Below are 12,562 nucleotides of genomic sequence, written 5' to 3' on the forward strand. Positions count from 1 at the left end.
TCCAAAACACCTTGAGCTTTGATCATGGTTTTTAGCAAGCCTTCCTTTGTTCGTTCTAATCCTGCACTGTTGCCTTTTTGGTCATCCTGGCACAAAAGCCATATACAAAAGAATGTACGTGGCTGTATTTACCATTCATTCAGAAAATACGTTTTTGAAATCCATTCAGTGTGAAAATGTAAGTCCTTTTTCTCCTTCTGTTTTTCCAGCTGCCTTTATAGGAGATATTGCCTTGGATGAGGAGGACCTCAAGTTCTTCCAGGTGGACAGGGTTGCGGACCTCACACGGCACACAATTGAAAGGACTGCTACTAATACTTCAGGTAGGGTTGCTAATCTTCATAATGGTAGAGGTGGAGATATTCCAGGGAGAAAAGAAACTTGTGACTTTCATGTTTCTGGTGGCAAGTTTCTCACAAAAGTTTGAAATAATAACAGCAGAATATAGATACAGGCAGTCCTCGTTTAGTGGCCACAATTGGGACCAGCAATTAGGTTGTTAAACAAAGCAATCACAAAATGAAACTGCGACGTGCAGTATGACCATACTTCAGCTTTCCTTTGCTTTATAGACCTGCGAACGCCATAAATGCGAGGATTGGTCATAAAGTTACTTTTTCATCACCGTTGTAACTGCGAATGGTCTCCAAACAAGGCAGTCGCTAACCAAGGATCACATGCCTTCTCACACAGAAGTCATTGGAAGTCACAATTCTTTTTAATAAGGTGGTCACGAGCTTCTTCACACTTTCTGGCAAGCATGAAAACCTCCAGCCTTGCAACCAATTCACATAATCTTCATCTGTGCCCATCCATTTGCTAAAGGGAAGAAAAAAATTACAGAGTTGAAGTGATGCATGATGATATATGGTTGTGGAAGGGTGATTTGATTTCATTATTAAATGAACAAGCACATCTCATAACAAAGGGTTATCTTAATAGTGTCAATTAATTTAAAAATCAAGTCTATTTACAGTAGATCTACAGGCTGCCTGCTTTTCCAGTAGGAATTAAGTTATGTTAACATTTGCTTATCTCACAATCCATAAATCCTTTTAGTTTAGGCTGAGAATTGATTAACTTCTACATTTATTCTTTGCAGCTGAGCACAACCTGCATTATTAAGACTGCAGTCCTAAACCCGCAATGCAAAATGCCTGCTGAGTGTTGTAGAATTACTTCCAAATTAAATTATATATGACCATGCTACTGCAGTTGTACTTGGACTTTGGTTAGGGTAATTCCAGACAATCAGCTTTTCCATCTCCTAAAACTTAATGTCATATTCAAAACCAAAAAGAGGTGGAGCAAGCTGTTTTTTTAAAGTATCACCATTTTCCTGGGCGTCTCTAGCACTTTCAGAGAATACACCCTTCCTGATTACAAGTAGTCCTCACTTAACAGCCACAACTGGGACCGGAATTTTGGTTGCTAAGCGAAGTGGTCATTAAGCGAATCCGACCTGATTTTATGACCTTTTTTGTGGCAGTCGATAAGTGAATCACTGTGGGCATTAAGCAAACCGCATGGTTGTTAAGCGAATCACATGGTTCTCCATTGATTTTGCTTGCCAGAAGCTGGCCAGGAAGGTCAAAAATGGTGATCACGTGAGCACAGGACGCCGCAATGGTCATAAATGCGAACCGGTCGCCAAGTGCTCATGTGACCATGGGGATGCTGCGATGGTCATAACCAGTCATAAGTTGCTTTTTTCAGCACCGTCATAAGTTTGAACCATCACTAAATGAATGATTGTTAAGCGAGGACTACCTGTAATACTGAGCAGAGATGTTTCAGCCCATCTGCCTCAGTTACTGGCCAGCAACACCAAAAAGACAAAATTGTTGCCTTCCCGAGAAATGGCAAACATAAGCAACCACAAGGGTCTCACCTGCTGGCCTTGGTGACACTGTTTCTGTGTTTGGGTCCAACATTCTGTCTGCCACCCTGCCACATCCAGGCTGCCCAATTAAAGACATCTTTGTGGATTGCTGTGACTTCAGCAGCAACAATCGTTGCTTGCAGTTGCAACAGGAGGACATTTATTTTATTTATTGATCATATTTGTATAGCCGCCCATCTCAGCAGAAAGTAACTCTGGGCAGCGCACCACACTTGGGGTCCAAGCCCAGTGATGAGCAGTCACTGACAGCATCGGCTGATCAGTGTTTGCTCAATCCACCCTGTAAGTGGATCAATGTCAGCATCTGGGAGGGTCCTCAGATACCACACTAGATTGGACTGTGGTGTGTGACGTTTCATGATGTATTGTATGCTCTTCCTAATATATAAAACGTTCTGAATTCCACTGCATTTATTTCAAAAGAAATTGGCTAAAATTACACGTAAGGCTTATCATTTGCACTGGTAGATGTCTCTTAGACTAATCCTTGAGCTAGAAAGCTCACAGTCAGGGAATCAGGGACACAGCTCTGATAATTTTATTGCCCTTAATAACGAAGAAAACCAGCTATTGCAAATGTAAGATTCGAGTCATATCCCCAGATTCAAATACCATGTCTCTTTCTTCCACCTTTATGTTGTATTGGACTGAAAGCCATTAATTTCACAGTAGGAGAAATGGTTGGCCTCTGTGCATTGTTAATATAATGGGCCAGCATGGTCTCAGGCTGTTTGCTTCTGAACTTGCCACTTCTTGCCCCTACGTGCTTTATGATAGCGTCCTCTTACTGTTCTTTTACATGCTTTATTATACCCCCCTCCCCACCCTCTTAGCTCTCTGCCTTTAGGTAATTCTTGACTTGTTAGCTGTCTGTGAGCAGGCAGATTTTCTTTAGTAAAGTCCTGGAAAATCTTAACTGTCTCAGTCTTCAGATGATACGAAGTTGGCTGAACTCTTTTTCTAGAAGAATGCAAAACTCCTGGAGAAATGTAATAGATTTGGGCAAGCCACTTCTAAACCATTCTTACCCTCCACTGTAGAGAACTTCTGCAGAGAAGTCCTTCCCTGCGGTCTTAACTACAGATGATGAAAGGGATGAGAAAAGTCATTGCAGGAAAGATAAACAGAGTATGAAAGAACAGCGTTGCGTTCATCATGTGCCTGTTAAAGAAAATCAGACATTTGCAATGCTGCTGTTAGCTCAGCTGCTGTTCCTGCAGAGAGTTGAAAATGGGCTCAGCCACCCTGGCATAAGTCCACTGATAACATTGCAAGATCCTGGCTCATCAGGGAAAAGCCAAAAGTAGCTGGCTCACAGAGGTCTGTTGCCTACTGTTCTCGAGGACAGCCATGTGATCAAGCTGTGTTTTTTTTTTGGTTAGAAAGAAGATAATTAGGGGACTTACCATGAAGGATTTTGCCCTGTATTAATTACTTTCCCTGCCAGTGGTGTTTGTTCAACTCTGGACTAATGTCCACAAGAAAAATGTGTTTGCATGTGTGCCTTTGAGTTCGGGTTGACTCCTGGAGACTGCCTGGACAAGTCCCTACAGTGTTCTTGACAACATTTTTCAAAAGTGCCTCCTTGCCTTGCTTTCTTCTTCCTAGGGCTGAGAGAGAAGCCCTGGCTCAAAGTCACCCAGCAGGCTTTCTGCAGAAATCATGGTCTCCTGGTTTCTAGCCTGGTGCCTTTACTGCTACGCAAACTGGCCCTCCCGCAAGAGAAAAGGGGTGAAAGACTATAGGATCCATAGCATTCAAAATTTGGCCATTAAAGACATGCTATTCAAGTGTTAGTGGCTGGCCTGTTTGTTTTAACTCACAAATTTTGTGTGCTTTTGAACCAAGGGCTGGTCAACTTTGGCAATCCTGAAGACAGTGGTTGGATTGTGGGAAGGAGTGGTGGCAAGGTGTTTGACTTCATTTTGGACTTCTGGTTGAAATGATATGACCACAATGGGACCAAGAATCCTTCTTGTATATGTATACTTTATGGCTTATTGCCTACAGCAGCATTTCTCAACCTTGGCAACTTTAAGATGTGTGGACTTCAGCTCCCAGAATTCCCCAGCCAGCACAGCTGGCTGGGGAATTCTGGAAGTTGAAGTCCACACATCTTAAAGTTGCCAAGGTTGAGAAATGCTGGCCTACAGCAAGGGTGGGCAGTGGAAAAAATCTGTTCCAGGCAGACATTCAGATCCTAATACTAAGTTCGTGCAAGAGCCAAGCGTAGCTTCTCTTTGCCAGATATCTGGGCTGTGAAGCATCAGCCTTGGATTTAAGCTGCTGTGTTGTATTCCTCATTCTTGGATATTTAGGGGAGGGTCTTCTGCCAGCTAGTGCTTTCACTGGCTGTGGCAGCCGTTGGGCTGATAGAGTACACTCCAAAGAGAGAAAGATCTTGGCATGCCCTCTTGCACTCCTTCTGATCTTGTTTTAACAAACCCATGCCAAACTTGGGTGAAAACTGTGTTTCTGCAGGCAAGTATGCATTGCTTATGAATAAGCAACTAAGTTTTACTATATCTTAATAATGATGCACAATAAGAAAAAAAAAAGCATCCCATTCTTCACTTGAGAGCAACCAAAACTTTGTTTATTTGGCATATTTGTATGGCCGCCCATCTCACAAACACATGACTCTGGGCGGCATACAGCACAACAACAGTTAAAGACTCCATAGCAGTCTAAAAACAATAAAAAATGAATAAATAAAATGAATAAAATAAAAGATAAAACCCAAGAAACCAGGAGAATAAACATCACTTAATCTCATACAGCAACCTCGCAGACTCTCCCTGGGATTCCCAAGGCTAGTGAAGAAGCCATGTTTTAAGGGCCTTCCAGAAGGCTAACAGAGATGGGGCTAACCTTACCTCATGGGAAATGATGTTCCAGAGGGTGGGGGCCACAGCAGATAAGGCACGGCACCTGAGTCCCACCAGATGGAACTCCTTTGGAGATGAGACCTGCAGCATATCCCTCCTGCCTGACCTGGTGAGATGGGTAGATGTAATCGTGAAGAGGCAGTCCCTCAAATAACCTGGTCCCATGCCATGTAGGCTTTAAAGGTCAAAACCAGCACCTTGAATTGCACCTGGAAGCTAACTGGCAACCAATGCAGCTCGCAGAGCAGAGGTGTAGCATGTGCTGTCTTAGTGGCAAACATAACTGTCCATGCAGCCACATTCTGCACCAGCTGAAGCTTCCAGGTGCTCTTCAAGAGCAGCCCCATGTAGAGTGTGCTACAGTAATCCATCCTGGAAGTGACCAGGGCATGAATGACTGTGAGTAAAGCCTCATGGTCCAGGAAGGGGCACAACATAAAGCTGTGCAAAGGACCTCCTAGCCACGACTGCCATCTGCTCCTCAAGCAGGAGTCATGAGTCTAGAAGGACCCCCAGGTTGCACACCACATCTGTCTGGGGCAGTGCCACCCCATCCAATACCAAAGATGATAAAGTCCCAGAACCAGAAGGCCCCAAAACCCTGAGCCACTCAGTCTTGTCAGGGTTCAGCTGAAGCCTGTTATTCTCCATCCAGACCCGTACAGCCTCCAGGCACTGGGACAAGACATCAACCACATCACTTAGTTCCTCAGCGGCAGAGATATATAACTGAGTATCATCAGCATACTGATGATACCTCACCCCATGGTGAGAGATGATCTCACCCAGTGATTAAATAGGAGTGGAGAGAGTACTGAACCCTGCAGAACCCCACATAGTAAGGGTTGGGGGTGGGACCTCTCACTCCACAGAAAGGAACTGAACCAGCGCAATACTGTGCTGCCCGCTCCCAGCCCATGGAGCCGATCCAGAAGGATACCATAGTTGATGGTATCAAAGGCCGCCGAGAGGTCAAGAAGAGCAAGGACAGATGCACTACCCCTATCCCACTCCTGCCAGAAATCACCTAAAAGTGCAACTAATGCTGTCTCCGTCCCATGTCCAGGGCTGAATCCAAAGTGAAAGGGGTCCAGCTAATCCACTTCATCTCTGCAGCCACCTTCTCCACAGCCTTCTCTAAAAAATGGAGTTCAATACTGGATGAAAATTTGTAGGATCCAGCAATGGCTTCTTGAGGGAGAAAACCAATGTTTCCTTAAGAGGGGGGTAGGGGTAGAACAACCCCCTCTCTCAAAGAAGAACTAACCACTGCTAGGATCCAACCACATGATGTCCCCCGGGCAGCCTTAACTAGCCAGGAGGGGCTTGGATATAAGGAGCAGGTGGCTAGTTCATGGTCATAAGGACACTGTCCACTTCCTCAGGCCCAACAGGATCAAACTGTTCCCAGATAACCAGGCAAGACTGTACTGCAGTCATCTCCCCTGGACCTGTACCAAAGCTGGCATCCAGCTTGGAATGAACGCAAGCAATTTAGCAGAGCCACACACCTCACCAGCCCCGTATCTATGGGGAGAGCCAGATCATGTTAACTTAATCCTTCCCACCCCAAAGAAGTGAGGAACAAGAAGATGAAGAGTCTAGGAAGATAAAGGAAAGGTGGGAAAATAAAGAGCTGCAGGAGAAAGGAAGGCCTGTTCCTCAGCTACTGATTTGAAATCAGGAGCCAAATATTTGGCAGCGGAGGGCAAGCTTTTTGTTTGAAATTTTTGGGTGGCTCGGCTCAGCAGATGGTAGAAGAATTATGAGATCTAGTGCCATGACTTAGGAAGAAGGGCATGCTTTATAAACCTCATCAAAACAAGCTGGTCATCAAATGACCTTGGACAAGATCAACACAAACTTCCTTTCAGTAGATCTTGCTTCATGCAACTGGTTAAGCCCCTGGGGAAGAAGCGGTGCTCACAAAACACTTAGATGGTTCTCTCTTCACAGGGAAAGATGCAAACAGCACCACCATCAGACCTGGAAGGCAGCAGAGGAGACGATGGAAAGAGGGCTGGGGACGGCCTCGGAGTCGCCGGGCTGCCACTTCCCGTGCCGACCGGGTGTGGCCAGATGGAGTAATCCCTTATGTGATCAGTGGGAATTTCAGTGGTGAGTTGGAATTTGAAGATGAGTTTAAAATGTTCGTTCATGATGAGTTGATAACCTGTCCATTTTGACCCAACTCTGTTATATTGCTTCTCTACATTTTGGGAGTATGATTGGGTCTTTTAAGACTCTTGGCGTGTTTCCAGAGATGGCTTTTAAATTGTGCAATCCAATTTTGTCAGCACAATGTTACTGGGCAGCAGGCATCGTTATCTTCTCTTAGTAACTCTTCTGGGTTTTTCTACTGCTGCCTTTTGACTGTAGCAATTGTCAGATGCGTCGTTACTCCCTGAAAATTAATATTCATATATCTATGCATGCAGCGTTTGCAGCTGGGCCTTCCTGGTTTCCCTTTCTCTTGTTTCCTTTCTCATGGCAATTTAGAAATCCTTGAACCACAATTTGATCCTCTCTTGAACTGAGCTATTGAAAAGAGGAAGCAGGCAATGAAAGCCACTGACCCTTTATGCAGCTGTCCCAAACTGAACATCATCTTATGTTCCTTAAGTTCCTCTTATTCTGGCCAGGATCTGCACTGCAGTCTCTTTAATTTTTGAGTACCCCTGTAATTTTCTAGATGGAATTGAAGCTCGAGGGGCACTTATTCGTGAGTCTGTGCAGTATCTATTGCACTATCTATCCCTGAGACAGGCAGATCTAGGTGGGCTGTCTCGGGAACAGCCAATCTCTGATACTTTCTGACCGTCCCGTACAATTGGGCTGAGTTGGCATGCTCTGGGTCCTACCTGTCATACAATGTCACCTGAGAGGACCCAGGAAACAGACCTTGCCCACTGGAAAGAGTATCTTCCTAGAGATCCATATGGCCCCCACCCTGATCAAGCTTAAGTAGTTTCTGAAAAGCTGGCTTTCTCCCCAGGCTACGAGTGAGAGTGGGTTGTCTGCTAAAGGGTAATTCAGAGTCTCATTCCCTTTAGTAGAAAGCTCCATTTCTTCTTCCTAAAAACCTACCTAATTGTTTAATGTTCCTTAGCACTGCAGACTGCTCACGTGGTCGAAACAGTGGATAGAAGCCTTTTTCTGTCTCTAATCGTCTTTTGGACTCTTTCTGTTTCTTTCAGGCATCCAGCGAGCTGTCTTTCGGCAGGCCATGCGCCATTGGGAAAAGTTTACCTGTGTCACTTTCTTGGAGCGAAGCAATGAGGATAGCTACATTGTGTTTACAAACAGGCCATGTGGGTAAGCAATGGGCAGAATATGTCGTCCAGTAACAGACCTTCGGTTGCCTAAAGTGCTCCTCTGGTAGGGAAGAGGAAATCGTGACGCTCTCAAGTCCCAACGACTTGCCAAGAAATATGGAGTATTGCCAATTGCTTAACTCATTAGACCAAAGGTCAAGGACAGTTGATTGCTCATCCAGCATCTGTTGTGTAGGCATGTTTACGCCGTCGGAATTTCTGGAAGAACATTTCCAAAGACTGAATCAGAGATTGGGATGATTTCAAACCAAGGAGGGGAATCCCAGAATGGGTAACTTGACCTACTTGTATCTTGAAATTAATGTCCCACGGTCTTCTCCTTGGTTAATCTTGCCCTCTTAACGCCGATATTTGCTTTAAAAAACACGATCATTTTGAGTTCTCCATGGCACCATATGGAAGTGCTTAGTTGTAAGTACAACATCTTACTTGTAAGTATTAGTATACTTAGTATACTTAAGTATAGTATACTTAGTTGTAAGTATTCTATTAGAAATAGAAGCAAACTCCAAGCAAGCATCAGATTTCAGTCCACTTTCTTTCTCCCTCCTTCAAGCATAGAGTCCCCTATGATACTGTGATGATCACCGTTGCGATGCTTGTGACATCGCAACGGCTCGCATGACAATACAGGGAAATGGGTCCCTGGCGGATTAAGGCAAAGGCAACTATGAAACACAAAGGAAAGCAACAGGTGCAGGAAACTAAGTAACAACCGAGACTGGTGGCGCGGAAGACAGCGATACAAAGTTGCCAACAAGCAATTGACTAAACAACAAGAGAGGCGCGCCTGAGCTGTCAAAGGATTAAGAGCCTGATCGCCCGGCAATGAATCATTACCATTCAGGAAGGCAATCGAGGCGACGCCCGGGGCGCAGGGGGGTTTAACGACCTCTCACCTGACAGGGACGGAACCGGTGGGACTCGTGGGACGCACTTGGAATAAGGTGGGGTGGAGCGCTGACCGGCGCGGGCTATTTAAATCCCGTTCCGGCGCGCTCCCCTCACTCTCAGTTTTTTAAAGGGCATGCACTCTATTCCTCAATAAAGCCAGAACCTAAGCCTACGCTAGCATCTGTGTCTTTACTGGATCGCAGGCAGAGCCTGACATAAAGCTGAGAGTCTCAAAAATGAACCTCGCCAGTCTCCACCGGGAAAAATTTTTCTGCGGAAGAAAACACCGGCGATGACGGAACCGGGGACAGCCATGGAGTCGGCGCTTCACACTGAAGGTGCGAAGGACGCAACGCAAGAGGGGGAGATGACCCGACAGCTGCTAGAGTCGGCGCACCCAAGATGGGACACGGGCTCCCTCCATGCCCACACCGCACCCCAGTTCCAGACCTGGAGCTCCAGCCCGGACTGGAGAGCCCCGATGGAAGACGAAGTCGGGGGCCAACAACTCTTCACATGGAACGGCAGAGCAGGACCCCAGACGGGGACATCCTACACCACCTGGAGACTCCACTACCCCCAAATGCCCGAGCGGGGAGTCGCAGGACTGCCGATCGGGCGGCAACCGGCAGCACCGAGGATGGACGACCCTGTCATACCGGACAGGGTCAGCACCCTAGAAGCCAAGGTACGAGCCCTGGAACACATGCTCCAGTCCATGGCATCGGTGGTGAGCGAACTCACAAAGACTGCTGCTGCACAGGGGGCAAGAGGGGATCAGGGCACCCTACCCACCCCATCGACAACCACGAGAGGAAGGGGCCAAGCACGGGACTCTTTTGCAGGGCTTCATGGTCCCAGCCCGGTGGGAGTCATCCCTAACCACCCACAGGTGGGGGTCTTGCAAGTTGGGGGATTCACCAAGGACTTCCCCGTGAAGTTTGACGGAGACCCCACGAACCTGTCATTCTTCCTGACGAACGCCAGGAACTACGTGGCCCAGTATGGACATTGCTTCGAGACGGAAGCGTCCAAAATCTCGGCAGTGGCCACGAAACTCAAAGGCAGGGCTGCGGACTGGTACGTCCAGATGTCAGAGTCCGGAGCCCCAGCCCTGGCCACTTTTCACAACTTCCTAGCCGCGCTCAAACAATACTTTGAAGACCCCCTGGCAAAGGAAAGGGCCAAGAGTACCCTTAAAGGTCTTCGCCAAGGGAAAAAAGCGGTGGCAGACTATGCTCTCGAGTTCAAGGTCCTAGCGGGTAAAATCCCAGAATGGTCTGAGGCCAACTCGATCGACATGTTCAAGGATGGCCTCAACCGTGAGGTGCTACAATGGGCACTCTATAGGGACGACCCAGACTCCCTACATGGGTGGATTTGTCTGGCCGGAAAGGCTGAGCATGCCCAGCGCACCTTCATGCTAGCAACCACGAACGACAGAACCCCTCCCAGCGGGAGAGGACCAGTCCCACAGTTGGGCCTGACCTGGGACGCAGAGCGACAGTGGCGGTTTGCCCGCGGGGAATGTGCCAGGTGTGAGAAGACGGGCCTCCGGGCAGCGGAATGCTTCAAGGACAGGACGACGGATCGCCCACCCAGACCAACACCGAAGGCACCGCACAAGCCGCCCAACCCTCCCAGATGGCTGACAGGAGCGCTAGTGACCCCGGACAAGGAAGCGGACGCCTACCTCGCAGGGGACGTGGTTGACGCCCAGGAGCAGCTGGCGGGAAACGTCTCCCACCTGCCCTAAGCAGCGCCGCTGGGCAGGTGGTAAAGGAGGGGAGCGACAACCCCAGGGTGAGTGAAGATTGCTCCATCCTGGCAGGGAAAATCGAACTGACTTACGGCTCTAGAGCCATCGCGGTCAAAGCCCTGGTGGACTCTGGGTGCTCCAGAAACCTAATCCACCCAGACATTGTCACCGCACTAAAACTGCCCTGCTCCCCCCTCCCTAAACCGCTGGTGTTCCAACAACTTGATTGCTCTACAGCGGGGGCAGGGGGGACCGGCCACCCAGGGTACAAGAAAGGTCACCCTGAAAATGGGCACCCACAGGGAGTCCATAGACTTTGTGGTAACCCTGGTGGGGAAGCCCATAGTGGTGCTGGGGGTCCCCTGGCTAGCACACCACAACCCCTGCATAAATTGGAGGACCCGCTCCATAACGTTCGAGGACGGGTTCTACCAAGCACCAACAGAGGAGAAATCCTCCACCCTGACTGTGGGGAGGGCAGAGATCGTCGATCAAACCCACGCCCCCACCCCAGAAGGACTGCCGGAGCAATACTCGGACTTCGCGGACGTCTTCGGGGAGGAGGAGGCAGACCAATTACCCCCCCATCGCAAGACGAACTGTGCAATCGAACTGCTCCCGGACATCCCATTACCCAAGCCCAAAATCTACCCCATGACCCAGAGGGAATTGGCGGCGATGCAAGAATTTTTGGACAAAAACCTCTCCAGGGGCTTCATTGAACTGGCAAACTCGCTGGTTGGAGCGCCCATCCTATTCCGAGGAAAGAAGGACGGCACCCTGAGACTATGCATAGATTACCGCGGATTAAATTCCGCCTCCCTATCCAACAAATACCCACTTCCCCTCATAAAAGACATGCTGGCACACTTGTCAAAGGGAAGGGTGTTTTCCAAACTCGACCTCCGCAAGGCGTACTACAGAATTCGCATCAGGGAGGGGGATGAGTGGAAAATGGCGTTCAACTGTCCCTTGGGCTCCTTCCAGTACAAGGTACTGCCTTTCGGTCTTGCGGGGGCCCCAGGGGTCTTCATGCAACTCATCAACGAGGTGCTGCACGAACATCTGTTCAAGGGTGTACTAGTTTACCTAGACGATGTCCTAATCTACACAAGGACTCAGAGGGAACACGAGAGATTAGTGAGACAAGTTCTCACTAAGCTCCGGAAAGCCAAACTCTACGCTAAGCTGTCCAAGTGCGAATTCCACAAGTCGCACTTGGACTACTTAGGGTACAGAATCTCTGACAAGGGCATAGAGATGGACCCCGCAAAGGTTCAGGCAGTTTTGAGCTGGGAACGCCCATGCACCGGGCGCCAGCTTCAAAGCTTCCTTGGGTTCGCGAACTTCTATAGGTCCTTCGCGAGGAGGTTCGCGGAAATTGCCCTGCCCTTAATCAATTTACTAAAGACCAAAGGCGTCGGGGAGACGCGCAAGGTCAAAAACCCAGGGGCCGTGCTTAATTGGACTCCCAACTGTCAAACCGCTTTTGACAGGCTAAAAGCGCTGTTCACAGCGGAGCCAATCCTGTCCCACCTGGACCCTGAACGGCCTTTTGTGGTGCAGGCGGACGCCTCTGACTTCTCAATTGGGGCCATCGTACTGCAAAAGGATTCCACTGGAATCCTGAAGCCATGCGCCTATCTCTCTAGGAAATTTTCAGAGACAGAGAGGCGCTGGCACGTGTGGGAAAAGGAAGCCTTTGCAGTTAAAGCAGCACTGGAGGCTTGGCGTCACCTTTTGGAAGGGGCGACTTGCCCGTTTGAGGTCTGGACAGACCACA

The 12,562-nt window shown here is 48.3% G+C and overlaps 1 protein-coding gene across 2 annotated transcripts in view; it reads left to right on the top strand.

Annotated features, from left to right (window-relative positions):
- The window catches only part of BMP1 (bone morphogenetic protein 1), a 148,005-nt gene that overhangs the window by 77,833 nt on the left and 57,610 nt on the right, over nt 1-12,562 (top strand). For both annotated transcript variants that reach the window (XM_063311215.1, XM_063311214.1), the window contains exons 2-4: nt 210-323; nt 6,748-6,909; nt 7,989-8,106. In XM_063311215.1, coding sequence (XP_063167285.1) covers nt 210-323; nt 6,748-6,909; nt 7,989-8,106 — 394 coding nt within the window. The remainder of the gene's footprint in view (nt 1-209; nt 324-6,747; nt 6,910-7,988; nt 8,107-12,562) is intronic.

The sequence above is a fragment of the Candoia aspera genome, chromosome 9 (genome assembly GCF_035149785.1).
Source record: "Candoia aspera isolate rCanAsp1 chromosome 9, rCanAsp1.hap2, whole genome shotgun sequence".
Taxonomy (NCBI): Eukaryota; Metazoa; Chordata; class Lepidosauria; order Squamata; family Boidae; genus Candoia; species Candoia aspera.